We start from the raw sequence: 25,704 nt of genomic DNA, 5'->3' as shown, positions 1-25,704 counted from the left end.
TTACCTGCAGAAGGGACTCTAAAGCTTAAGTTAGCCAAAGCTTCCAAAAAGTCAAATCGGGTGATTAATGGAGTAATGAATGCATACCTTTAATTTGTGGGGTCCATGTGTATTTGTAGATTATTAATTATGTTTGCCTATTCCATGGGCTGGGCCATGGTTGGGCTATAGGTGGGCCTAGGCCTTGGCCCAGGCCCTTAGTATCGACTATTGTGGGCTTTGATTTTGTTAAGTCTTTTAGAATGGTCTGATCCGGTTACTTCCCTAGTTGGCTTATGTCGTCCTTGTTCGTGTATTGTCCTAGGTTGGTCGTTCCTTTAGCGACTTTGGTTATAGGTTTAGGCCTGGTTAGGCCGGTTAGGCCTATGTCGGACCGAGCCGGTACTTGGCTTGTTTCCGGCATATATGTGGTGATTGTTTGTTGTTACTTATTTGGTTAAGTTGGCCAGGTACGGTACACCAGTCCCCCAGCCTTTGCGGATATAAGTATGTAGGTGAAGGATGATATGTGCTGATGTGCTAGTCGTGACCGGCTAGGTGTGATACAATTTCATTAAATTAATAAATTATAAATGCATGTGGGTAATTAAAAATAAAGAAGGTTTCAAACCTCCACGAAATAACACCAATAAAAGAGGTTAAACCCTCCACAAAAACAATATCTGCAATGTAACTCGGATACCAAGGGTTGCCCAAAACTCTGCAAAGAACTTATGGTCACTCTAACCGCGGAGGTTTAAAAAATCCCTGCAAATTAATTTGTAGAGGGTAAAAGCCCAGTAGATTGAAAAAAAATAAACCTCCACTAAATAATACGTTTTTTAGTAGAGGTAGGATGCAGATAAAAAGAGTAGATGTTATTGACTTTTTATCCTATTAACATTATGCTACCACATGCATTAAAAATGAGACAATGACTAGGTTCAAACACTACTTTATAACCCTTGTCACAAAGTTGGGTTATACTTATCGAGTTATGCTTCAACTCTTCAACTAGAAGCATGCTTTTTATGTTGAATGAGGATTTATAATTTCATTTCCAAGTATTTTTCCGTTGTTGTTATCTCCATAAGTCACGAAACCTTCATCCTTCTACTCCAACTTTGCAAATTTGGTTTTGTCATGTGCCTTGAACACCCACTATCTAGGTACCAGAAGTCTTTCTTTTCACTTTTTATGACCTGAAAAACAAGTTAATATTACATGGTACATTTTCATAGGTTGGGTCCAACATGGTTAAACCTCTTTTAATCCTTTTGGGATCTATTTCATAAACCCCTTAGGAACATCATATTTCCTTGCATTACAGTTCTTATAAATATGACCTTTCTTCATACAATAATTGCAAGAAATGAATGACATATCATTTGACTCACTTTTGGAAGAGAAACTTGTACACTTCTTGGCTTTCTTTTTAAAAACAAGGTTGTAACCTTGTCTAGCCTTTCCAAAATTTTAAGAACCAAGAATGACTTCTAGGTTTGTTTTCCCTCTTGTGAATTTTGGACAGGTTTTTAAAAGGTATTTAACTTGATTTTTAAAAACAATGCAGTTTTCACAAGATTTTGCAGTCAGTTGATTTTCACCATAACATGTTTAATTACTATATTCTGGATTTTACAAACAATTCGGGGAAGACCATAATTTCTCCATGCATCTACGAGAACTCTAACTTTCCCATTTCATACCAGTCTCTCAACATAACCAAGTACTTTCAACCACTTGAGCTAATATTTTTCCACATCTCAATAGTCAATCATTAATGCCATAAAGGCTCCCACCAACCCGGTCCACCGCGGATCTTACACCAACCTGGTCCACGACGGATTCAGGCCGGGTTGGGTTGAAACTTTTGTACAAATTTAAGTACAGGTCAATTTTAGACACAACCTGCCAAGAACCTAAGTATCGGGTTGAACTCGTGGTGAGCAAGGTTGGCTCACCAACCTATCCACAAATGAAGGGCCACATAATTTTTTTGTATTTGGATTATGTTGGGTTGTTTTTTTAGCCAACATATTGGGTTGACAAATGCAAAACTAATATTTTTGGGATTTTGCTTTGTATTTGGGGTTGAACATTATTTTGAATTATATTGAAGTTTATTTAGATTTTAATCACAAATATAATTTATATTTTTTGTGAGTAAAGACAAAAAAAAATTGTATTTTTTTTAATTAAGTGAACCAACCCGTTTAATCTACCAACCCGTGGTGAACCAGACCAGATTCAAATTTATTTGGCTTGTTAATAAGTCGGTCGAGTTGGGTTGACTCACTAAGTGGTCAACCTGTGGTGGGTCAGGTCAAGTGGCCTATTTTGACAGCTATATTATTACTGAAATAGAGTTAGGGGTGGCAAAACGGGCAAGCTCGGCCCGTTTTGGCTCGGCCCGCTATGGCCTGCCAAAAACGAGGCGGACCGAGCTGGCTTGCCACCAATAAACAGGTTGGACATTGTAACTCGTCCCGTCTTAGGACAGGCTGGCCCACCTTTTTTTTAATTTTTTTAAATTTTTTTTAACTTTTTTTAAATTTTTGTTTATAAATCTTTGTGTATATATATATATATATATATATGTATATATATATATATATATATATGTATATATATATATATATTTATATTTATATAATATAAAAAAATATTATTTTTTAATTATTTTTAATTTTAAACATAAAAAAAATCGAGATTGCGGGCCAGGGCAGGCTGATCCGTTTTGACCCACTAAACTGGCAGGTTAGATAGCCCGGATTATAACGGGTTGACGAGTTGGAAATTCCAACCCGACCCGTCCTTTTCTTGGCGACTGGCAGGCCAAGCCCGCTTTGACATTCCTAAAAAGATAGAGTACAAATTAAGATATTCAAATTCTTGAAATAATATATAATTTTGTACATTCAATTAGACCAGGTACCGGATTAAAACTAACACTCTCAATATATTCGATTAGACTTCATTCATATAGACAAAAGACGAATAATCTTTATATAATTATTTATAAATTTATAAAATAAAATGTAATTTTTTTAAATTTTTTGTAAATTTAGAAAATAAAATGTTGTTAATTTACTCATACATCGACGTAGATTTGATTAAGTTATTTGTATTTGGGAATGAATAATTGATCCTAAACCTGATTAATAATAGATTGTCCTTGGAATTTAGAATTTCAGTTAGTAAGAATGATTAGAGTTTAGAATAACTATTGTAAGAAAATAGAAGTAAAAAAAAATTGAAAAGAAGAAAAAAAAATGACAAAAGGATAAGAGGAAATCTAAAAACGGAAAGATAATAAAATATTTAAAGAAAATGTTTGCGCGGGACAGTAGGTGTGTGTGTTTAAATAACTGAATTCTGCTCACAGAGACACGGTGAGTTCCCTTTGCTTGCATTCTCTATAGTCTGAAAAAAAACAAAAGATGATGCAAGAAACGGTGCCGCTGAAAGAATCGTTGGGAAAGGTTAACATTTCGCCGTCTCAAGTTGCATTGATAGTGGACAACTATCTCTGCGCCAACAACCTATCGCACACGCGTGCCACCTTCCGCATGGAGGCTTCCTCCCTCTTCTCCGGTTCTCCATTCAACCAGGTTTCCCTTTTTTCCTCCTTTAACAACGCACAATTCTTTTTCTCATTCTCTCTAACCCTTTTCATTTAATTCTTCCATTTTTGTTTTCTAGGTATGCAAGCCTTCGTTAAATCTTGGGCGTATACTCGAGGATTATATATCTCTGAAGCGACAAAACTTAATCTTGAATCAAGAAAACTTAATCTTGAATCAAGAAAGGGTTGCTATGATGCAAGAACAGTTTAGGGTTCAGAAATTGGTGCAGGACGTGCAAAATGTCGTCAATGCTTATCATACCTTTCAGAGGCTAATCCCTGTTGCTGATAAAACCCCTTCAGGTACATCACTTCAAAGATCGGTGTTTTTTTATTGCTGAAATGACAATGCTCGAAGTTTTATAGTTTTGGATTCTTTTTGTTAGGCGTGTGTACTGGTATGGCCTCTGTACAGAACACAAACACAGACAACAAGGTACAGTGGCAGGAGTCTCACAAGAGAAAAAATAGTGAGGCAATAGATGCGCCTACAATTGCAAAAAAACCTCGTGGTAGACCACCTGGCAAGAAAAATCAATTTAAAGGTATAATGGTTTCTGACTATATTATTTAGTATACAATATTTTTTCAATTTAATTTTTACACTTTTACTTTATATGCTCACTCTCTCAGGTCTAAACATGCTCCCATCAGTAGGGACTCAATCATTAATCGCAAATTCCACAGTTACACGGTCACAGGTTCCCACCAACTCATCAATCATAGAAACACATCCTGGAACAGCAACCAATAAATCTGTTACAACATGTAATAAGGATAAGGATGTTGTTACTCATTGTGAGGCTGTTATGGTCTGTACTGAAGAAGAAATAATTTATAAACCCAGCCTTCACAGTTCGTCTATAAATTCAGATACTGACACAACAAATAAGAGGGAATTAATCTGCAATGTTTCTCGTATATTTCAGGAAGATTTAATACCAAATGAGTTGTCCATCCCTCACAAGGAAACACAGGAGGAGCAGTCACAGATGGATCTATTGCACATTAATTTGTCTGATCTAGATATGGAGTATTGGTCAAACTTCTCATTAAAAGATATGGGAATTTTGGAGGAAGATTTGTTTGATCATCCAGCTTCAACTTATTGTCCAGCTTCAACTCATCTGCAGGTTGATGCATGAAGGTATTTTGTTAAGATTTATCTGACTCTGCAATAACATTTGACACAAAAGGGAAGATTTATTTGACTCTGCAATAAAATCTGACACAAAAGGAAGCTCCGGTGGATAATAGTATTCTTTAGTTCACTAGCTTTTGATAATCTGATAAGATAAGGTCAAAATTATCGATATTGTATTGTAGAAAACAATTTTCTTAGCTAATAAAGTTTTTAAATTGTTTGATTAAACTTTTTTAGTTTTTAAATTGTTTGATTAGATTAGTTGATGGAGATGTTTTTTATCATCCAGCTTCAACTCAGTAAGATGCATGAGGTTATTTTTTTATGCTGCAATATAATCTGACGCAAAGGGGACTTGTGGTGTATAATACTATTATCTAGTTTATTAGCTCTCGGTTGTTAGACAAGGCTAAAATGTTTGATCTTTCAGTGATTTTAGATTACTTCTTTTTAGTAGGAATTTGTAGTGAAAATTTTTCCTAATGAATAAAGTTTTCAAATTCTTTGTAATAGTGATAGTTCTGTCGTTGGCTTTGATTGCTCTTATGAATTTTTCTTGTTAATCCTTGTTACTTATGTAGAAATAGTGACTGCACCTAGGAAATCATTATGTCTAAGTTAGGGGTTGAATGTTGGATAACCCTTGCACCTAGTTATAGTTATGATAATTAATTGACCTCTTGTATCTACTTTTCATATCTATAAATATGAGGAACATGAGAAAGGTCTCTTAAGCCCTCAAAATATTTTTTCACTGTTTAATCTCAAGTTGGTAGCAGAGCGGGTCGATTCTGCTCTGGTTTCTGTCTCGTCATGTCAACCACCATTAGTCACCGCTGTCCGCCGCAGTCCACCACTAGTCACTGTTGTCTGCTGCTGTCTAGCTTGGTTTATCACTATCTGAAGCTACCCATTGTTGTTTTTAAATGTCCACCACTATTTTCTACCAGTCCGTCATTGTCCGCTGCTGTCCACCACCATAGTTTCATCCAACGACCACTGGATCTGAATCGCCTCTCTGAGCGACGACCAACCCGTCAATGCCGAAGGCTAATTCGTCGCCATGCGCCGCTTCACAGTCCATTGCAGCCAGGTGCATATCCCTCACGCACTGCCTTCCCGCCGCAGGAACTTCGTCATGATACCATTGCAAGGATCTTCAGAACTTCCTCTCTCTGTTCAGCCCTCGAGAAGCCTATTTGGATGAGATTCTGAAGCCTCCCTTCTGGAAATCACCCTAGGGTTTATGGTTTCTCTTGCTTTTTTTCACATTTGCTCACTATACTTCGTCTCCTTGATCCGAAATGGCCGCTACAAGTGTTATTTCATCTTTTGGAAGCCCCTGTTTTACTTCCAGAAAACTAAATGGCCAAAATTATCTGCCTTGGTCGGTTGTCGTCAAAATATGGTAGCCACGTATCTACTGAAAAAGCTAAACATTAGAAACATGTTGATTTCAACTATGTGCTCTATTGTGGCAGTCAGTGGAACCACAACTTTTGATGTCCCTCCGAGCCTTCAAAACATGTCACTCGTTTTGGAAGAGGGCTCAAAATATCTATGCAAATGATATCCAATGCTTCTATGATTCGGCAAACAAGTTGGCATCTCTAAGAATGACCAACCATAATATGATCTCCTTCATGAATGAAACCCAATCTGCTGTGGAAGAACTACAAATGTTTTTAAAAGTTGACTCTTCAGATGAAATGAAGAAAAAGCTTGACAAGTATTATATGGTGATGATACTCCGCACTATACATCCAGACTTTAATCATATCAGAGATCAACTTTAAACCTCTCATTGGTCCCTTCCATGGACACTTTGACCTCACGCATGGTTCGTGTCCCAACACCTCAAACTTTGGAGACTCTTGCTCTAGTGGAACCATCTGTCATGGTCGCCACTCGAGGAAAAGGAGGATGTGGAACTAGAGGAGGAGGACGTGGAGGTCATGGTCTTCCTTAGTGCACATATTGTAAAAGGATTGGTCATACCCAAAAAAATTGTTACTCCTTACATGTTTTCCTTCCAAAACAGCCAATGTCTCCCAGGTTGGTACTACTGAATCCAAGTTCACTGAGGATGAGTGTCAAGAGTACCAATGACTCAAGTCCAACAACTTGGCACAGTCATCTCAAGCTTCCAGTACATCAACAACTCGCATCTCTCAATCCACGGAAGGTCATAATTCATGGGTAATTGATTCAGGTGCTTTTGACCATATTTATGGTAATACTTCCTTGTTAGCAATCATTTCATTTCAAGAAAAACCTCATTTTATAACCCTTAAAAATGGTTCTAAAACATCCTCAAAGGGAGTCAGTCAAGCCATCCTGTCTCCCTCCCTAAAATCAATGTTACTCTCTTGAAACCCAGAAACACTACATGTCTGCCAATGTTACATTCTTTGAACAAACTTCTTACTTTTCTCCATCTACTCAAGATGTTTATGTCATACAACACGTTCTCCCTATTCTAGTGGTTGAGTACAATATTTCCAATGTCTTTGTCAATCCAAGTCTTGATCAAAGTCCTCCTGAGCCATCATCTCCACATATTGATCCTCTCCAACACAGGACCCGAACGGATAGTCCAATTTTCCAAGAACTTGGTGAATCCCCTATTTCAAATTCTTCTCCCTCGTCTCTTGATACCACGACTCCTGGTGAAGGTGATTCAGGCTGGTTCATTGCTCTCAGAAAAGGTGTTCATTCCTCTTGAAATCCACATCCCATTTATAATTTTCTTAGCTATCACAGATTGTCCCCTTCCTATTCTTCCCTTTTATCCTCAATATCTTTTGTTGTTATTCCCAAAAATGTGAATGAAGCACTTGATCATCCTGGATGGCGACAAGCCATGATTGAGCGATGCAGGCTCTTGAAAGCAGTTATACTTGGGAGCTCGTGCCCCTTCCATCGAGCAAGAAGGTTGCTGATGGGTGTATGCAGTTAAAGTTGGCCTTGATGGTCATGTTGATGGCTCAAAGCCCGATTAGTTAAAAAAGGATACACTTAGGTTTATGGCCTTGATTACTGTAATACTTTCTCTCCCGTGGCCAAGATGACTACTATTCGTCCCTTCCTTGCAATGCCAACAATTCGTCAATAGCCGCTTCATCAATTTGATATAAAAAATACCTTCCTTCATATCGATCTTGAGGAGGAAGTTTACATGGAACAACCTCCTGAGTTTGTTGCTCAGGGGAGTCTGGTATAGTGTGCAAATTGCATCACTCTCAAAGTTATTGAATTTCGGCCATGGCGGCGCCATGGTGGAAATCGGTAGCAGTTTTCCAGCCTGCCGCCACAATAAGGCGGAGGTGAATCGGGTTTCTTGTGGCGGTTCATGGCAGTCGCTTTAGGCATGGCGGGTGGTGGTGGCGGAACGGTCATGGCGGAAAAATCTAGATGAAGAAAAGAAACAACCAGGAACTTGAACAAAGGAGAAGAAATGGTAGAGGGAAGCTTGCACGACGGCGTTGAAGAAGGTGGGAGAAAGAAGAGATACAAAAAAACCCTAATTGCATCATTTGGGTTGGGTTCCGAGACTTTAAAAGCTCGGCATGGCCCACTAAAACTTTGTTTAATTTAACCTTACCTACTCTTTCACTCTTATTTTATTTTTTACTAAACTTTTTACCCTAAGTAACTGTAGCAGTAAAATTCCTTTAACTTAAAACATATTCTTTTACCTAAGTTATCGCAGAAGTAAATCTCCTTTAACCTTTCCCTTCCCAACATTACTTCCCCAACATCAAATATCAACTCTTGTAACTGCTAGCCACCATCGCCATCAGCTGCCGCCACCAGACACCGCTAGCAGCTGTCGCCGCCAGCCACCACCAGCAGTTGTCGCCGCCAGCTACCGTATATTTTTTTTTTCTTTTCAATATCTTTTTTCTACTTCTCTATTTTCATTATAATTATTTTGCAAAAAACATACAAATTTTCCAGCAAAAATAATGGCCAATGATCATAATACTTCAATATCATTATTTTTGCATTAAAATTATATGTGAGGTATTATATTTTCTTTACTGCAATATTTCTGCCCTAACTCGTTATGATTTCCGTTATAACTTTATAAAGGTTTTTTGCGGGTCGCCGATATGTCTCGTTATCCAATATCAATAACACTGATCGCTCTTTATATGACCTCAAACAATCATCACGGGCTTGGTTTAGAAAATTCAACTCCATTGTTCAAAGATTTGGGTTAAGACGCAGTGAGACAGACCACTCAATCTTTTACTCACATACCTCTCTTGGGAAATTTGTCTACCTAATATGATATAGTTGTTACAGAAAATGATACTGTTGGAATATCTTAATTAAAGGAGCACCTGTGTAGGCATTTTCAAACCAAGGATTTGGGAAGCCTCAAATACTTCTTGGGCATTGAAGTAGCTCAGTCTAAAGATGGAGTTGTAATCTCTCAAAGAAAGTATGCGTTGGATATAGTATGAGAAACTTGTATGATTGATTTTAGACCAGTAGATAGTCCTATGGACCCAAATCAGAAATTAACAACTGAAGAAGGTGAGTTGTTCTCCGACCCTGAAAGATATAGGAGGCTGGTTGGAAAACTAATTTATCTCACTATTATAAGGCTTGATCTATCTTTTGCAGTTGGAGTGGTTAGTCAGTTTATGTAGTCTCCATGTGTTGGCCATTGGAATTCTATCATTTGCATTCTAAGGTACCTAAAAAAGGCTCTCGGGCAAGGGTTGTTATATGAAAATAGAGGAAGCATTCATGTCTCTGGATATTGTGATGCAGATTGGGCAGGATCTCCTATAGACATGCGATCTACTATTGGATATTGTGTGTACCTTAGAGGAAACATTATTTAATGGAAAAGTAAGAAGCAGAGTGTAGTGGTCCGATCAACCGCTGAAGCTGAATATAGAGCCATAGCATCATTAACATGTGAACTTATATGGGTGAAGCAATATCTTCGAGAACTTAATTTCTGTGAGATCCAGACTATAAAGATGTATTGCAATAATCAAGCTACTCTCCACATTGCATCAAATCCAGTGTTTCACGAGAGAACTAAACATATAGAAATGCATTGCCATTTTGTTCGTGAAAAGTTGTTGGCAAAGGAAATATGTACTGAGTTTGTTGGATCAAATGAGCAACTCACAGATATGTCGACCAAGTCATTAAGGGGACCTAAGATTGAGTTGATTTGTTCCAAACTTGGTACATACAATTTGTATGCTCCAACATGAGGGGGAGTGTAGAAATAATGATTGCACCTAGGAAATCATTGTCTAAGTTAGGGGGTTGAGTGTTGGATAAGCCTTGCACCTAGTTATAGCTATGATGATTAATTGTCCTCTTGTATCTACTTTTCATATCTATAAATATAAGGAACATGAGAAAGGTCTCTTAAGCCCTCAATATTTTTTCATTGTTTAATCTCAAGTACTTATACATTTTAACTTGAGAATTTGAACTACTATACAAAAGAAACATTTTTCGAATCAAAAGTTGGAAGAGATCTTAAAAAAAGTTAATAAAGCAATTGTTTAACTTATGTGTTGTAACTTGTAACCCTTTGATTTACTAGTTTGATAGAAGGTAACCAGTACGTGATTTTTGTCACTGATCTCTATTATCATTATTATTGCAAAATTTAATTTGGATTAAATTAACTTTTTTAACAATGGGTTAGTTTCAACTTGACTTTGAGAAATTTAGCCATAAAGATTTTCACCAAGAACTAGTTGGATATGAACGGTGATTCAAAGATTTTAGGTTTTTGTTTGCGATGTCTTTCTCGATTCCTTTGATGCTCTGGAGGAAATTGAGATATAAGGTAGAAGGCCAATTGAAAAGAATTCCCTTAAAGAAGTAATACATCATTTTCTGCTTTGCTTTCTCTTTTACTTTTCCAATTATCATTTTCTTAGTTCTTGGTTTCTTTTGTTTCCATTTGTGGGGGGTCTTGAATCGCTCCACATCCACAAGCTTCTCATCAAGCAGTTGGACCCTTCAAACACCTTCAAAGTAGGACCCTTCAAACACCTTCAAACCCACATCCACAAGCTTCTCATCAAGCAGTTGGACCCTTCAAACACCTTCAAAGTAGGACCCTTCAAACACCTTCAAACGTGGTTAAAAAATCAAATCTCATTATTAGACCACTTTTTTTCTCCTTCTAACAACTCATCGGAGGCTTGTTCTGTGATTGATTGCAATTTGCAAAGCCCCATTTGCTTATGATTATAGGATGTTTCTCTTTGCCTTTTGCTTTTCCAACTTTATTTGTTTTCTTTGGTTAAGGTATATGAAGGACTGTTAGGTTCACAATCACAAAGCATGTGAACCAAATTAAATGACCAAGTAAATAGAGTTGTTTTCTGTTTTGCTAGCATCTAACTTGAAAAAGATTTAAAAAAAAAAAGGATAGGAGAAGGGAAAAGGAAATTGGTAGGTTGAAGGAGCTGCTAGAGGTGGAGAAGGAAGGGCTGATTCTGAGAGGAAGAAAACTGCCGAAACTTTATAATTGCCAGAAGATGAGAAGAAGGTTGCTGAAATGGAAAATGAAATCGGTGGGTTGAAAGGGCTTTTAGATGTGGGGAAGAGAAGGGCTAATTATGAGAGGGATAAAGACAATGAACTTTGCAAGTTACTTGGAGAAGAAAAGAAAAAGATTGCTGAAAAGGAAAAGAAAATAGGTAGATTGAAGGAGTTTATCGAGGGAGAGAAGGGAAGGTATGATTCTGAGAGGAAGAAAGACAATGAAGTTTGCAAGCTACTTGGAGAAGAAAAATAAGGTTGCAGAAAAGGAAATGTCTTGCTGATCAGATGTCTCAGTAGTTAGCCGTTAGAAGAGGATAAGAAGACAATTGAGGATTTCAAACAGAAGATTCTTGAACTCTCATCCTTGACAAAACCTGTTAAGATGGCTACTCACAATAAGGTTAAAGTTGAAAGTACAAGAATGAAGCTTTTGAAAAACAAATTAAAGCTTGAAAAGCTACAGCAAAGCATACCAGGCAAAAATATAAGTTAGAAGCAAGCCGGTATGACATTTTAAGAATGAATTAGGTCGTCTCAAGATCGATTTCATTTATTTCTACATCTCGGTGACATGCATCCTTTTCACCTGCTGCCAGAACTAAGCGTGCTGCCGGAACTAAGCGTGAACAAAGGTTGGTTTTAGTGGCCAATTGTTTACGGTTGTGTATAATGTTTGAGTATTTTTGTTTTTATCCAAATTTTTATCTTATATACTGGTTGAAATCATGCACACTTTTGAAGTCAATGATCTCATACTGGACTACTCTCATATGCAGACTAACACTCAAAATGTTGCAATTTTACTTGGCCATTTGCATGTCCTTTGGGGTTTCTAGACTATTATTTTAGTCTTTAAGTCAGATTTAGTTTAGAGTAGAAAAATGCTAGTTTCTATTAATTTTCAATGGATTAGCCTTAGTTAGGACATTTTAGTTTAGTTCTTTAATTAGATAGACTTTTATTGTATAGTTTGAGTATTAATGTAGCTTACAGTTACATTTAATTCAGTTTTTGTTCTTAGCAGCATTAATCCTATATTACATGTAGATATACTTGAGTAAATAAAATCTGATGTGCAAAGTTATAGTGTTGATTGGGTGCTTTGTTTGATCTGTTTGGCTCAAGTGAAGATTCAAAGAAATGCAGCTGCTGTCAAGAGAGACTTATTGCTGTCATGTTTGAAGTGGCTGCCACGTTGGATTAAGAGCTGATGTGAAGAAGGTGCTGCCATGTTGGATGCTGACCTGGATAATGCAAGCTGTCAAAGCTGGGAACTCTAATAGACAAGCTGACATGTTTCCATCATTCAAATTCATGTCTTCTCTTCTTCTCATGTGTTTCTTCAAGTTAACACAAGTTTAAACTTAAATTGAAGAAATTAATTCTTGTTCCTGCATCAACACTGATTTCTTTAGTGGATTCACTCTAGAAATTAGAGAATGCAATGTCATCAACCTAGACTCAAGTGACTGCAATGTCAGCCTTGGTTCAAAAGAACAATAATTAAGCTCTTCACTTTGAATTTCAGTTCTTGAATTAATTTGCATGATGTGTTCATACATTTATTTTGTGATTCACTGTTCCATTCACTTTCCATTCCTTTTAATAGGTGATTTCTTTTTGTTTTGTGTTTCTAATCCATCTCTCTTTTCATCAAAAATTGGAAAATCAAACAAAATGGAACTTAGGTAATTGTTTATGTTAATTTCACTAATTAAGTTAACTTGGGATATCTTAGTTTAGGATTTTCATTTTCTGATGTTTGTTATTTGAAAGCTTAATTTCATTTCTACACCATTCAGTCACTGATTCTAACCATACCTGTCACCTACACACTAGTTCTGTTTCACAACTTTTACATTTGATTTGTGTTTCACTGTTTTGAGCATGTAGATTAGTTTTAATTCCAATTTTTGTGTTATTTTAGCACTAGAAATATACAAGAAGCATTTGCATTGCAGTTTAGCATGTTTAGTTCATATTTTACATTCCCCACATTTAGACATAATCTCAGGTTCTCACATACTATATTCACTACACTTTTAGCTATTTCTATATATTGATATCCAAAGGTCTGCCCTGCATACACACTACAGTAGGGGTTAGTTGGTTTTGTTTGAATTTCTATGTGCCTGACTTAACTATTTTTATCTTTGTTGGATGATCACTTTTGCAGCATGGGAATATACTAGACATGCAGAATTCAAATGTCATTAGACAAATTGGCAAGCTAGATTTGTCTGAGATGCGTAGCAAATTTGATATTGAGGTTCTCCCAATGGAAATTGCTCAGGAAATTGCTTCAGCACAATTTACACAGGAGATCTTTAATGGTAAACAAAACATGTGCAATCCATCTGATAAATCTATTGATGAGCACCACAAGAAGAGGAAAAGAATGCATGATACAGTTGAATATATTGCAAATTTGTTCTGAGAATGTACAGGAAGAGAAAGAAACGACCCACAACAAGAGGAAGAAATCTCGAAAGAAAAAAGTGGACATGATTTATTTACATTACATAACGTTTTTTTTAGTAGTTCATATGTTATAATCAGGACTTTAGAGTAGAAGAGTTTGTTTATGTTTTTAGATCTTTCTTAAATAATGTTTTTTTTTTTTTGTGATTGTTATTTTAAAATTCTCTCACAAAAAAACTTAATATTTTAATTTTATAATTGTCTAATTTTATAATAAAACTTAATATAGAAACTTGTAAATGATACTTTATGCACAAATATGCACAAATTCATACATAAAAAGTATTAGCCAAGTCAGCAGCAGGTGGTTTGCTTAATTTTATAAACATGTCTGTTGCCTTTATAATCTGTTTTATGGTTTAAAAATTGCAGAGGCGTTTCAATGTGCCTTACTGTGATTAATTTGAGATTCTTTTGGGACTCCTCCGTGTTTTGTCTGAATCTCATGCCAGATTTTTGTTAAATGTTGCAATTTTCTTGTGCTTCTTAATCTCACCCTATTAAATTATTGAATCCATGATTGCACAGTTTAATGACTAATGTAGATATAGAACTATTTGAGTTCTCATAATGTTTCTAAAATTGCGATACTTGTTCATTTCATGACATGTTAATTGCAGCCAAATGGTCAGTAGAATGTTAATATTCATTTTGTTCTAGAATTTTATTATTTTCTGATGTTTTATATAGTAGTTATTTCAAACTTTAACTCTATATTTGTTTAATGTAGTTGAAACTTTCTGTGCTTGTAATTTTAATTTTTGTTTTTATTTCAAGCAGTCAAAAAAGGAGGAAAGAAAGAATGAGTACGAAAGACATAACCCTGAGACTCTAAACCATTCCCAGAAAATTGTAAGTCAAAGAACTAAAGTTATATGTAAAATTGTCTTGTGATTGATATGAAATAAGGACGAAGCGAATCAATGAGTTAATTATTATATGCAGGTTCTTCAAAGGAAGATAGAGGAAGCAATAATGGCTACAAAAAGGCTAAAAGAACTGTTGGAATCCCGTAAATTGTCTCCTCGTGACAATTCGGTACAACTAAACTTGGAATTATTTTCCCTGTATGCACACACATATAGATGTATATATTATACTTTACATTCATTAGTTGATCAAAGTTTTCACATACAGTAGAGTGCAATAATGATTCACAAACATTCGAAGCAGAAATGCTACTTGAGATGTGGCTGCTGCATAGTCTTGGTGCCTGATTTAGCAAATGTTGTGTTTATATATTAATTCTTAATCTCTGTTTCATGAAGTCATCTTGACACTCACATACAGATACTATGAAACATAGAGTTTCAGAAAACAGTGGACAGTACATGTTGGGATTTTTTTGATAATGTTATTTGTATGATATTGGTAATGTTATATATTTGGCTGTAACATTTGAACACTTTCAACATTCCCTTGTTTCTTCTAGCCAACTCTCCAGGAAAGAGGTTGTTGTTGGCCATGGTGATATGGAGCCACATGCCAATAGCAGCGCTAGTGAAACTGCGAGTGTTAAAGCTATTGATAATGTAAAGGCATTGATAGCAGGTGCTGTTATAGGAGGTGATTGCGGAATGCATGATTTCTTTTCAGAATGGTGATTTTGTTTTTATCACTATAACATGAAGTAGGGACAAATGTACAACAAAAAATGCCTCATCAAGTCCTTCGTAACTCTCAGTTTTAGAAACTTCAAGTTAAACATTAATTTTCAATTACCTTCCATGAAAAAATGTCTCAAGTTATCTGTAGAAGCATACCATAGTCACTGGAAAACCAGGGACAAGTTGTAGTTTTTTCTATTATTGCTTTGGTAGTGTTGCATTTCTTTTGAGAGAACATGCAAACACGTTACATACTCCACAAACAAACATTTTTCAATTGTTGCAACTCTACATAACACTTCCAAACACGGAGGTCTGTTTGGAGGAGTATGAACGAAAATTATGCTGAGGGAAAGGCACAGATGAAGAGGATAGTGTTGATGGGGATGCGGGTGATGAGGTAGTGTGGGTTCTGTGATGTATACAAAGAGGAAAAATTGAAACTGGAGTTGGAGTTTGGTGGAGCTGAAGGTGATTACAAGGGAGAAGGGAAAACGACTTTTTGTTTGGTCGCAATGAGATTGGAAATTGCTGAAATTCTGTTATGCAAAAATCCATGGCTACTATGGAGTAGAGACCAAAACCATATGCTTCCAAATAGCATCTTTTGCATGTCAAATTTCGATGACAGAATTCTGATTTCAAAAGAGGTGTGATGTGAGTATGAGAGGTGCAGGGAGGTGCAGCTCAAGTGAATGAGGGAAAAGGAAAACTAGGGCTAGGTTTTTACTTTTTCACTGAGGGATAAACTCGGCATTTTGAAATTTTGGGGGCTGCAGGAAGAAAAAGTTGAGGTGCAGGAAAAAAGACTGGAATTTGATTCATATATTCAATTCTTCCATACACATGTTAAAAAAATCCATTCTATTTAGATTAGGATACTATATTTAATAAATTTGATTGATATTATTATAGAATATGTACTTATTTGTTTGATGGATATTCTTCTGACAATTTAAAATTTAATTCAATTGAATTGTAAATTTTGTTCAATGACAAGATTATTTGGTGCAAAAATAATAAGGCGGTGTTAATAGAAAACATACGATTCATACAAGTACTCATAACAAAAATAATTATGAATGAAATTAATACAAAAATTCAATTAAAATTTTTCAAATGTCTATTTTTGTGATTAAGCCTGAAGGTTTTATTGTGATGATTAAGCCATAAGGGCTATGTTATATGATAGACATTTTATTTTTGATGAATGTTGTTTTAAGTTGGTAATGAATTATTATACTGTAGAATTGTTTAAATTTTTCACTAACTTAGCTTTGTTTTTCGTTATGATGTGATTTTTCACCTACGATAATCATGTGTTATATGTGAGAAGAGGATATTTTAGATGATAAAGAAAAGCAACGGTTGGACTACAAAATTTCTTTTTGTTTTATGTGAAAATATTGACAACTTTTTGTGTGGTAGAACCTATTAGACATACTATGTTAGGTCCCTTTTGAAAAACTTTCATATACAATAATATAAATGTGAATGTACATATTATACATATAAATCTACTATTCTATTATTATGTAATAATAAAATTAGTGATAAAATATATATACACTTTGTTTTACATTCACCATTTAAATTAACCCATAAAGTACTCAAATTAATATTTTATTTGGATGTCACTTCTATAAGATATACATGTTGTGAATATATACACTTTATTTACAAGGTTAAATCAACCACATAAAATTTAGTATCTTTACAAATTGAATGACATGTAAATCTAGTGTTCCATATGTGTCTAAGGACACTTTGGCCCCATGCCTAGGTGTCCTCAAATCTTGTAGTCTAACCACATGAGGAAATGACTTTCTGGATATGTGTCGTCAAGGATAAGATGTATATGTAATTGAGTACATCTCAGCCATCTACCCTAAGTGTAATCAGCCCTCAGGATATGGCCATGGACTATGGCGATGTTGTCGGTTAGATGTTTGGCAACAACTGCAGTTTGACGACCTAGTTGAGTACATGTCGGCCAACTATAATTAATATATCAAAAGCATGTTTAAGATTATGATTAAGGTACTATTAATAAGATGGATTAACCAAAGACTAATCAAAGTAATTGGCCATTTGGGTCAAGCCCATCCGGATAAAAAGCCTATAAAGATAGTATAAATAGCATGAAATATGAGGTACATTAATTATGTTCATTAATTATCACATTTATTACCTTCTGACACAATTGTTTGACTTGAGTGTCATAGTGTTTTCTGCTGGCACAACCCTTATCCTGTTAGGAGAGAATGAGTACCCTCGAAGATGATGAGTATCCTTGAAGTTGGAGACTGGAGCGTTTGGAGTGCTTGTTGGAGTCATTGTAGAATAGATTTGGTAAGAACATTTAATATCCTTTTACAAGTTTTAAAATGTACATTGTAAATCTTAGAATAATTCAAATGATATGTGTAAAATATACTAAATTTCACATGAAGATAATGCATACTGAGTTTTACAATGACTTCTTCACCCATCTTTTAATTATTTGAATTTTACAATGGGTTAGTTTCAACTTGACTTTGAGAAATCTGGTTATAAAGATTTTCACAAAGGATTGGTTGGATATTAACGATGGTCCAAAAGATTTTGGGTTTTTGTCTTCTGTATTATCTTTCTCAATTCCCTTTATGTTCCAGAGGAAATTGAGATCTAAGATAGAAGGCCAATTGAAAAGAATTCCCTTAAATAAGTCAATATAAGAGAGTAAATAATAGTTACTAGACGATAATATAGGAGATTAGATTTATTAATATTAGTATTAGCATTATAATTAGTATTATTGTTACTAATCTCATTTGAATTAATATTTGTATTGAAAGTAGTAACATTAATATTATTATTATTATTATTATTATTTCTATTACTAGTATGATTATATATTATTATTTATTATTATAAGTATTATTATTAGTAATTGTTAGTAATATTATTATTATTAATATAATAAGCATTATTATTTTCATTATTATTAGTAATAGTAATTGGAAACTTATTAGTATAACTATTATAATTATTATTATTTTTTTTGTTATAATAATATTGTTATTAGTAGTAATAACTATCATGTTGTAATGAAAAAATAAATCACATTTAAAAGTTGAAAATAAATAAACATGATATATAAATATAAAATATTTTAAAATGACAAAAACTAAAATATGTAACTATGTATCCAAAAGTGTTCATGTCAAATGATATCTAATTCTACTTTATACAATTACATTAAATAAGTATTTAAAAAATAACATATGACAACGAAATAAGAAGATTTTTATTGCTCCATATATAGATAGGTAACTATATCCTTATCTTTAATTTCACAAGGTCTAAATTTTGTAATAATAAATTTTGATGTATTTAAATTAATTTTCATTGCAGTTGTTATTGGCAACTGTTTGTTGTATCAGTGCCAGAGCGTACTGATTTATGGTTTTTCTCTTGTCATAAACCTATTCTCCTTATATGAAAAACATAATTGATACGTAAGTCTTTTACAATAAATGCCTTCATTTACACTTTAATCTTGAATATATATATATATATATATATATATATATATATATATATATATATATATATATATATATATATATATATAATGTCATGTTTTCTAACATTGATAATTTTAACTTTAGTGTTTTTAATGGACAAAGTATATTGAGTGGTAGATCGACTGCCAATACTAAAAGGGTCACTTGGATTTCCCTCCGAGTACTTATACGTTATATGTCATTCATTTACTTTAGTATTGTCATGTGTATTTATAATTAAATACAATTACTATAAGTGTAGTGTAATAAACAAACTGGGAGCTTTGAGTGTGGCTATTATGTGATGCAATGGATGACAACCATTATTCAAGACAATTATGAAAGTGGTTGGGATGAGGTAATATATTAACCTATTTCATGTACCAATTTTAACTTGAACTAATTTATATATGTATTGCTAATAATTCTCTTACACTTTTGCAGAAATTCAATGACCCAAGTTCAATGGATTCAGGAGCAATAACTTATGTTCAACAAACTTGGGCACAATACTTTCTATCTAGAATTAGTGAAAGTTAGGTTTAGGGAGACTTAGAAGCTTAGATTTATTTTATCATATGATAACTTATTTGTAACTTTGTTAAAATTGTCTGGATTGGAACTGTGTTGGCACTGTTTATTTATATTGTCATTGTGTTGAATGTTTTTTTGACTTCCAGGTTGGTGTTAATAAATAAAACAAGCCTATCTGTTAAAAAAAAAAAATTAACGACGGTTCTTACCAAGACCGTCGTTAATTTTGAAAATTCCACGACGACTAATACCAAGATCGTCGTTGTTATTGGCAGGGAGATCTCGTCCTGTTTCGAAGAAAAATCCATTTCCACAATGGCTTTTGAAGCGTCGTGGAATAATGTCACAATAACGACGATGTTTTTAGACCGTCGTTATTACGAGTTACTTTTAACGATAGTGGTATCAACGACGGGTTTTGAGCCGTCTTAATAGGCTTCCATTAGCTATCGTTAATAGAAGTTGCTACAGTAGTGACAATATCTTCAAAGATTTTGATCCTTGAAAACAAAAAGGTAAATCATTAGTATTTAATAAAAAATAATCAATAATATATTATAAATGTAAAAAATGTAATCATGGATATCGTACAAATTATCTTATAATTTTCTTTCTCATTGGTACTCTTCTTATATGTGCTTTGCAAGTGTTTCAGTTTTGTTCCCAGTACAAATGTAAAATGCTTAATTAGTTGTAGATGTTTTTCAAATTTCTTCTCCGACACTACTCATATCTTTTAAATTCTCTTCCACAATGTTAAGCTAAAATAATTAACACTTAAAATATTTCATAATAATAAATAAAATTGTATGAATATGATTAGACTAAATATAAAATAAATTCAATGGTAAAACGACACTCAAAATGTCAATAAATGTATCAATTCAATACTAATTATAGTAATGATTTATGTAATTTAGAAAAAAATATGTGATACAAATACCTTGACATGTTTCAAGTTATTCTGGTCTTGTCTGCATAATTTAAAGTATTCTACTTATGAGATAAGTATTTTTTTTTTCAATTTCTTCTCCATATACATTATCTACATTTATCAAATTATTCTGTGAAATATTAAGAAAAAAAAAACACGGTAAATATACTACATCGTCAAGATAAAATTGTTATGAATATGATTTAACAAAATAAATAAAATTCCAAATATAAAATAAAATCAATGAATTATAACACGAAAATAGTCATCCTTGTAAATTAGTTACACATCACTTAATTTTAATTGACTGCAATATAAGATATTTATTTAATTTTCTTTAGTTTTGAATTGAGAATAATTGATACATCATATCTAACTATAACATTAATATATATAGGATCAATGTAAAACAAAACAAATAAAATTAAGTGTGTAGAAATTGTAAGAAAAATTAAATATTACGTTGGACAAACTAGGAAAAAAAGAGAGGAAAAGCTTAACCTTCATGGAAGATTGTCTGTACTTAAGGAAAAAGTGTAACGAGTTGATTAATTGTTACGGGATATTATGGTGATTATGATTATTTGTGATGTGTATCCTTCCTAAGTGCTTTTAAATATTTCTCCATGTGTTTCAATACTTATACGTAGAGTTATCAAAACGGATCACCCAGCCTGACTCACCACAGGTTACTATTTAGTGAGCAAACTCAATCCGACTCACTTATTAGTGAGCTAAAAAAATTTGAGTTCGATTCGACATGGTGAGTTAAACCGATTGACTAACTAAATTAAAAAAAAGTTTACATTTTTTTTCAATATATATTTTTTTAATATGTAATGAAAATCAAAAAGGTCTGAACCTATCTGAAAAAATTATTTTTTCTCATTTGGACAATAAATCCCAAATAACCACCTTTAAAAATTAGAAGTTAAACTAAGTCTTATAATTTTATCAATACAGATATGCTTTCTACGAAACCATGCATGATTTTTTCCTTCCTTGTTCTTTCTCTTTCACGCATCTAAAAACTCTAACTAAATATACAAGTGTACTTTGTCTTTCGTGTTCATGCATCTAGACATGTACATGTGATTAAATGATTTTTCGGTATACCTATAGACATGCTTGCTTTAATGCCATGGTAGTTCAATGGCTTAAGTTACTAGCTGATTTATAGCAATAGGAGAGATTGGACACCGGTAGCTGTTTTATGAAAGAGATTTTAATCATAACCTATAAAAGTTAGAAGTTTTATAGTATTAATAATTTAAAGAGAAATAACGATAAATCTTATTTTAAGATACTTAATTTATAAATGTCCATCTATGAAGTAAGGTGGAGGAAGTACAAATGTAAGTAGGTGTATAAAGAAACATCCAATTAGTGAGTTTTTTTTTTTTTTTTGTTGGAGAGCCAACCTGTCTCACCATATGAGTTCAACCTGGGTGAACCAGGTTCTTAGTAGGCCGGGTTCAATTTTTATTCCTACTGAAATTTGTAAAATATTTTTAACTCAACCTGGTTTGAATCCATAATGGACTAGATTGACTACAGGTTGTAATCTATTTTGACAACTCTACCTATATGGATGCCTAATGTTTTAGTGCTTTCCCTTTTTGGAGTTTAATCAACATTCACATAAAGCTCACAATGGGATTTAGTTTTCCAATTGACTTCCCTTAAAACAAGAGTATGATTTTGTGTCAAGTACTATATAACTTAGGTGGATTCAAGCATACTATCATTGGTTTGAGTTATTCCAAGAGAGAAAAAGGAAACTAAGAAGAAAACATTATATACTAAAAGTTTGATTGGTAGAGAAAACTACAAAAGTTATTCAAGTATTCGTCAAATTGCACATATAGAAGGAATATTGTGTTTTCTTACGGATATTAAATTAAATTTTGAAACTGAAATAGAGTTGATACCAAATAAATCCTCATATAACTTAAAGTAATGTGTTATTATTTCAAAAATGAAATAATTAATTACTTACAACATTTTTCTCTAGAGTAAAAGTATACAAAAATACTTAGGATTAATCCCTAATTAATACTCACATAATTAGTATTATTTGAGTTTCATGGCTGAAAAATAAAAATTACATATTCTCATAAATCGATCGCAATAAAAAAAATATATTCTTATAAGTTAGACACCTAACAAAAGAGAACATGAACAATATCTTATTAAAAGACAATAAATTAAGAAAGATAGAAAAAAGAAAAATTAATACCTTAGATTAGGTTCTTCTTATGAAAGAGATTTGATTAAGAATTTGGGATTAGCATATAGTGATTAACAAGTATGGTGATGATAAACAATATGCATGAGAATAAAAAATTAATGGATCTTCCAAATTATGAAAGATATATAAGACCGACATTTGGGTGAAATAATGATGGTGGGAGTCACTAGAAATGGGGAGAAACGCAAATAAAAGCGGAATGGTAGTGGAGATGGAATGTTGTGGAAGTGAAACCCTAGAATTGAAAACCATTCGTATTGCTCATAATCTATATTTTGTAAAACTAAAATCTGGAAGTGAAAATCATTATTACGCTGTACTTAAGCTCTAGATCCAATAAAATATATTAAATTTATAATCCAAATCATTTAATTAGACCAATTAAATTTAAATTTTTAAATCTAATTTAAATTGATTTGAATTTAGATTGAATCTTCTTTCTCGATTAGATTAGATAAAATTCCATAAAATCGATCTAATGTATTAAAAAAGTAATTTAAATTTAAAGTAAATATGTTATTTATAAATATCATAATAAAAATTATAAATGCATACAAAAGATAATACCAAAATTAATAATTTAATGCTTTAGGAAAGAAAAAAAATATTTGAGTGAAAAGTGGCACAAAGGGAGTAACATGAACAAAAGGACTTAAGTTCAAATCTAGGGTAAAAATTTTTTATTATTTTTTTATCAATTACTAATAATACAATAATAATAATAAATTAATATTATATGATCATAAATAATTTATAAAAATGCAATAATGTTTTTTGTTAATTATATTCTTATCAAAAAGAAAAATAATATTTCATATCACATTATGTTAACGAGTAACTATTTGTTGTGACATGTATATTTTATTATCTTGTAAGGAAATCTTTGGTGACAAATTAAAAAATAATCATAAATAATATATAAATATAAAAATTGAAAATATTTGTATATATTTAATTTTTTTAACAATTACAATATCAAATAAAAAATTATTATTATATTTATTGTTAATTTATAAACAATTATTTTGTTAATTATACTCTTGTAAAAAAATAATTCTATCACATGATATTTTATACTAATGACAATCATTTGTGACATGTATATTTTTTCATTTTTACTGAATTTTTTAATTAAATTAAAAAATATTTCTATCACATGATATTTTATATTAATGACAATCATTTGTGACATATATATTTGTCATTTAAATGAATTTTTTAATTAAATTAAAAAATAATTAGTGACAAATTTATTTATCACAATCAGTAACATTTTAAAAAAAATTATTTAATATATTTAAACTCAAATTTATATTTAATATATTTTGTCACAAATATATATATATATATATATATATATATATATATATATATATATATATATATATATATATATATATATATATATATATATATCTTTAATTGATACTTATTAGATAAATTCATTTAAATAAAAATGCATCTACAACTTTTAAAAAATAAATAAAAGTGTTAATTTAAGAAAATTAATCAAAATATAAGTATTTTATTTTTTCATTTTTGGTACCAATACTATATATGATTGACATCGATGGAACAAATTTGAAACACCTCGAAGAAAAGTCTATTTTGTGTGAAAATTCTACAAGGTTGGAAATTTGTTTTCTATTATGTGATTTCAATTTAAGATTTTTAAGTAACAATACTCGAATTTATTTATTGTATCAACTACTTCTTTTATGTTTTATTATATTTATGTGTTCTACAAATTTTATTGTATTTACATTTATTTTAATTAATTTCTAAATTTGAGTTAATAAAAACTTTGCTTACAATATTATTATTCACCGTAAAATACAAAAGTCGCGACAGATAAAGAATTAATTAATCCAATAATAGTGAGAAGGAGGTGGATCCAATTATATTTTAAAGAGATATTATAGGACTTCTTTCATACAAATATTTACGCTATTGCTATTTATATTAATTTTATATATTATTATTTTTTATATTTGATATATAATCTATATTTATATTTATAATCATTAACTATATACTAAGAACAATTCTAAAATATCCATGATTAGTTTGACGCATGTTAATCTTTCTGACATTCAAAATTCCTACTTTGACCATCAAAATTACTATTCACAAATATATTTAAAATAATATATTTTTGAAAATATTAAATGTCAAATAAAAAAAATAGTTAGTCTCTACTTAGGTTTAGAGATCTCAAAATGGATATTAATCCGTGAGTCAAGTCGGTCATCTTGGATTCTAGTTAGGTTAGATTGAAAAAAATTCAGTTTTTTTTAAATGTGGGTTGATTTAAATCAGACTCACTTATATTAAAATATAAGTTGATATTTTTGAGTTAAATATGTTTTTAGTCCTCAAACTTTCAAGCAAAATTCGGATTCATCTCTCTCCGAAATTTTGATACATTTTGGTCCTCAAACTTAAAAAATGAATGAATATAATTATTTTAACCCAATTACGCTAATTTCTTTTAACATGTTAAATGCGCTAACATTTGAATTCTTTACACCGTTTGACACGTTCCCACTTCAATGTCTACTGAAAAAACGTGTTTGACACGTCAAAATAATTTAATATAATTAGGTTAAAAAGACTATATTCATTTAATTTTTTAAACTTAAAGACCAAAATATATCAAAATGTCAGATAAAGACTAAAAAAATACTTAACCCAGATTTTTTTATTACTTTACTGCCAATTGTATATAATTAGTCTTACCCAATACAATATTCACATCTACAAATAAAATATAAGATCTTAGTGTCATCACGTTCAAGTTCATACATTTACATACTAAATTTAGCTTTTAAATTTGTTACAATAATTTATTATTGTTTTTTGGTTTATGTTTGTTATATATTAGTTATATTTTTCATTATAATAATTATACAAATTATTATACTTAACATGTGATAACTATTACATTTAAAAACATTTAATTTCTAAAGAATAAATATTCATTTCAATTACTTTATAATATTCATTTTATTATTTTATTATAAACAATAAAAAAGAGGTTTGTGCGTATGTACGAGTA

The 25,704-nt window shown here is 32.0% G+C and overlaps 2 protein-coding genes across 2 annotated transcripts; both read left to right on the top strand.

The window, feature by feature from the left end:
• The first annotated feature begins 3,394 nt into the window (after nt 1-3,394).
• On the top strand, nt 3,395-15,152 carry LOC114164163. The gene is made up of 8 exons (XM_028048712.1): nt 3,395-3,593; nt 3,685-3,910; nt 3,994-4,152; nt 4,241-4,375; nt 4,537-4,754; nt 12,422-13,624; nt 14,553-14,624; nt 14,718-15,152. Coding segments are annotated over exons 1-5 (693 nt in total). The 5' UTR covers nt 3,395-3,422; the 3' UTR covers nt 4,539-4,754; nt 12,422-13,624; nt 14,553-14,624; nt 14,718-15,152.
• Nucleotides 5,341-14,546, top strand: LOC114164164. The gene is made up of 2 exons (XM_028048713.1): nt 5,341-6,936; nt 13,468-14,546. The coding sequence occupies exons 1-2, from the start codon at nt 6,796-6,798 to the stop codon at nt 13,726-13,728; spliced, it is 402 nt and encodes a 133-aa protein (XP_027904514.1). The 5' UTR covers nt 5,341-6,795; the 3' UTR covers nt 13,729-14,546.
• Nucleotides 15,153-25,704: the final 10,552 nt, after the last annotated feature.

Source organism: Vigna unguiculata, chromosome 9, assembly GCF_004118075.2.
Source record: "Vigna unguiculata cultivar IT97K-499-35 chromosome 9, ASM411807v1, whole genome shotgun sequence".
Lineage (NCBI taxonomy): Eukaryota > Viridiplantae > Streptophyta > Magnoliopsida > Fabales > Fabaceae > Vigna > Vigna unguiculata.
The sequence above is the reverse complement of the archived record's forward strand: the minus strand, read 5'-3'. Positions and strand labels throughout refer to the sequence as shown.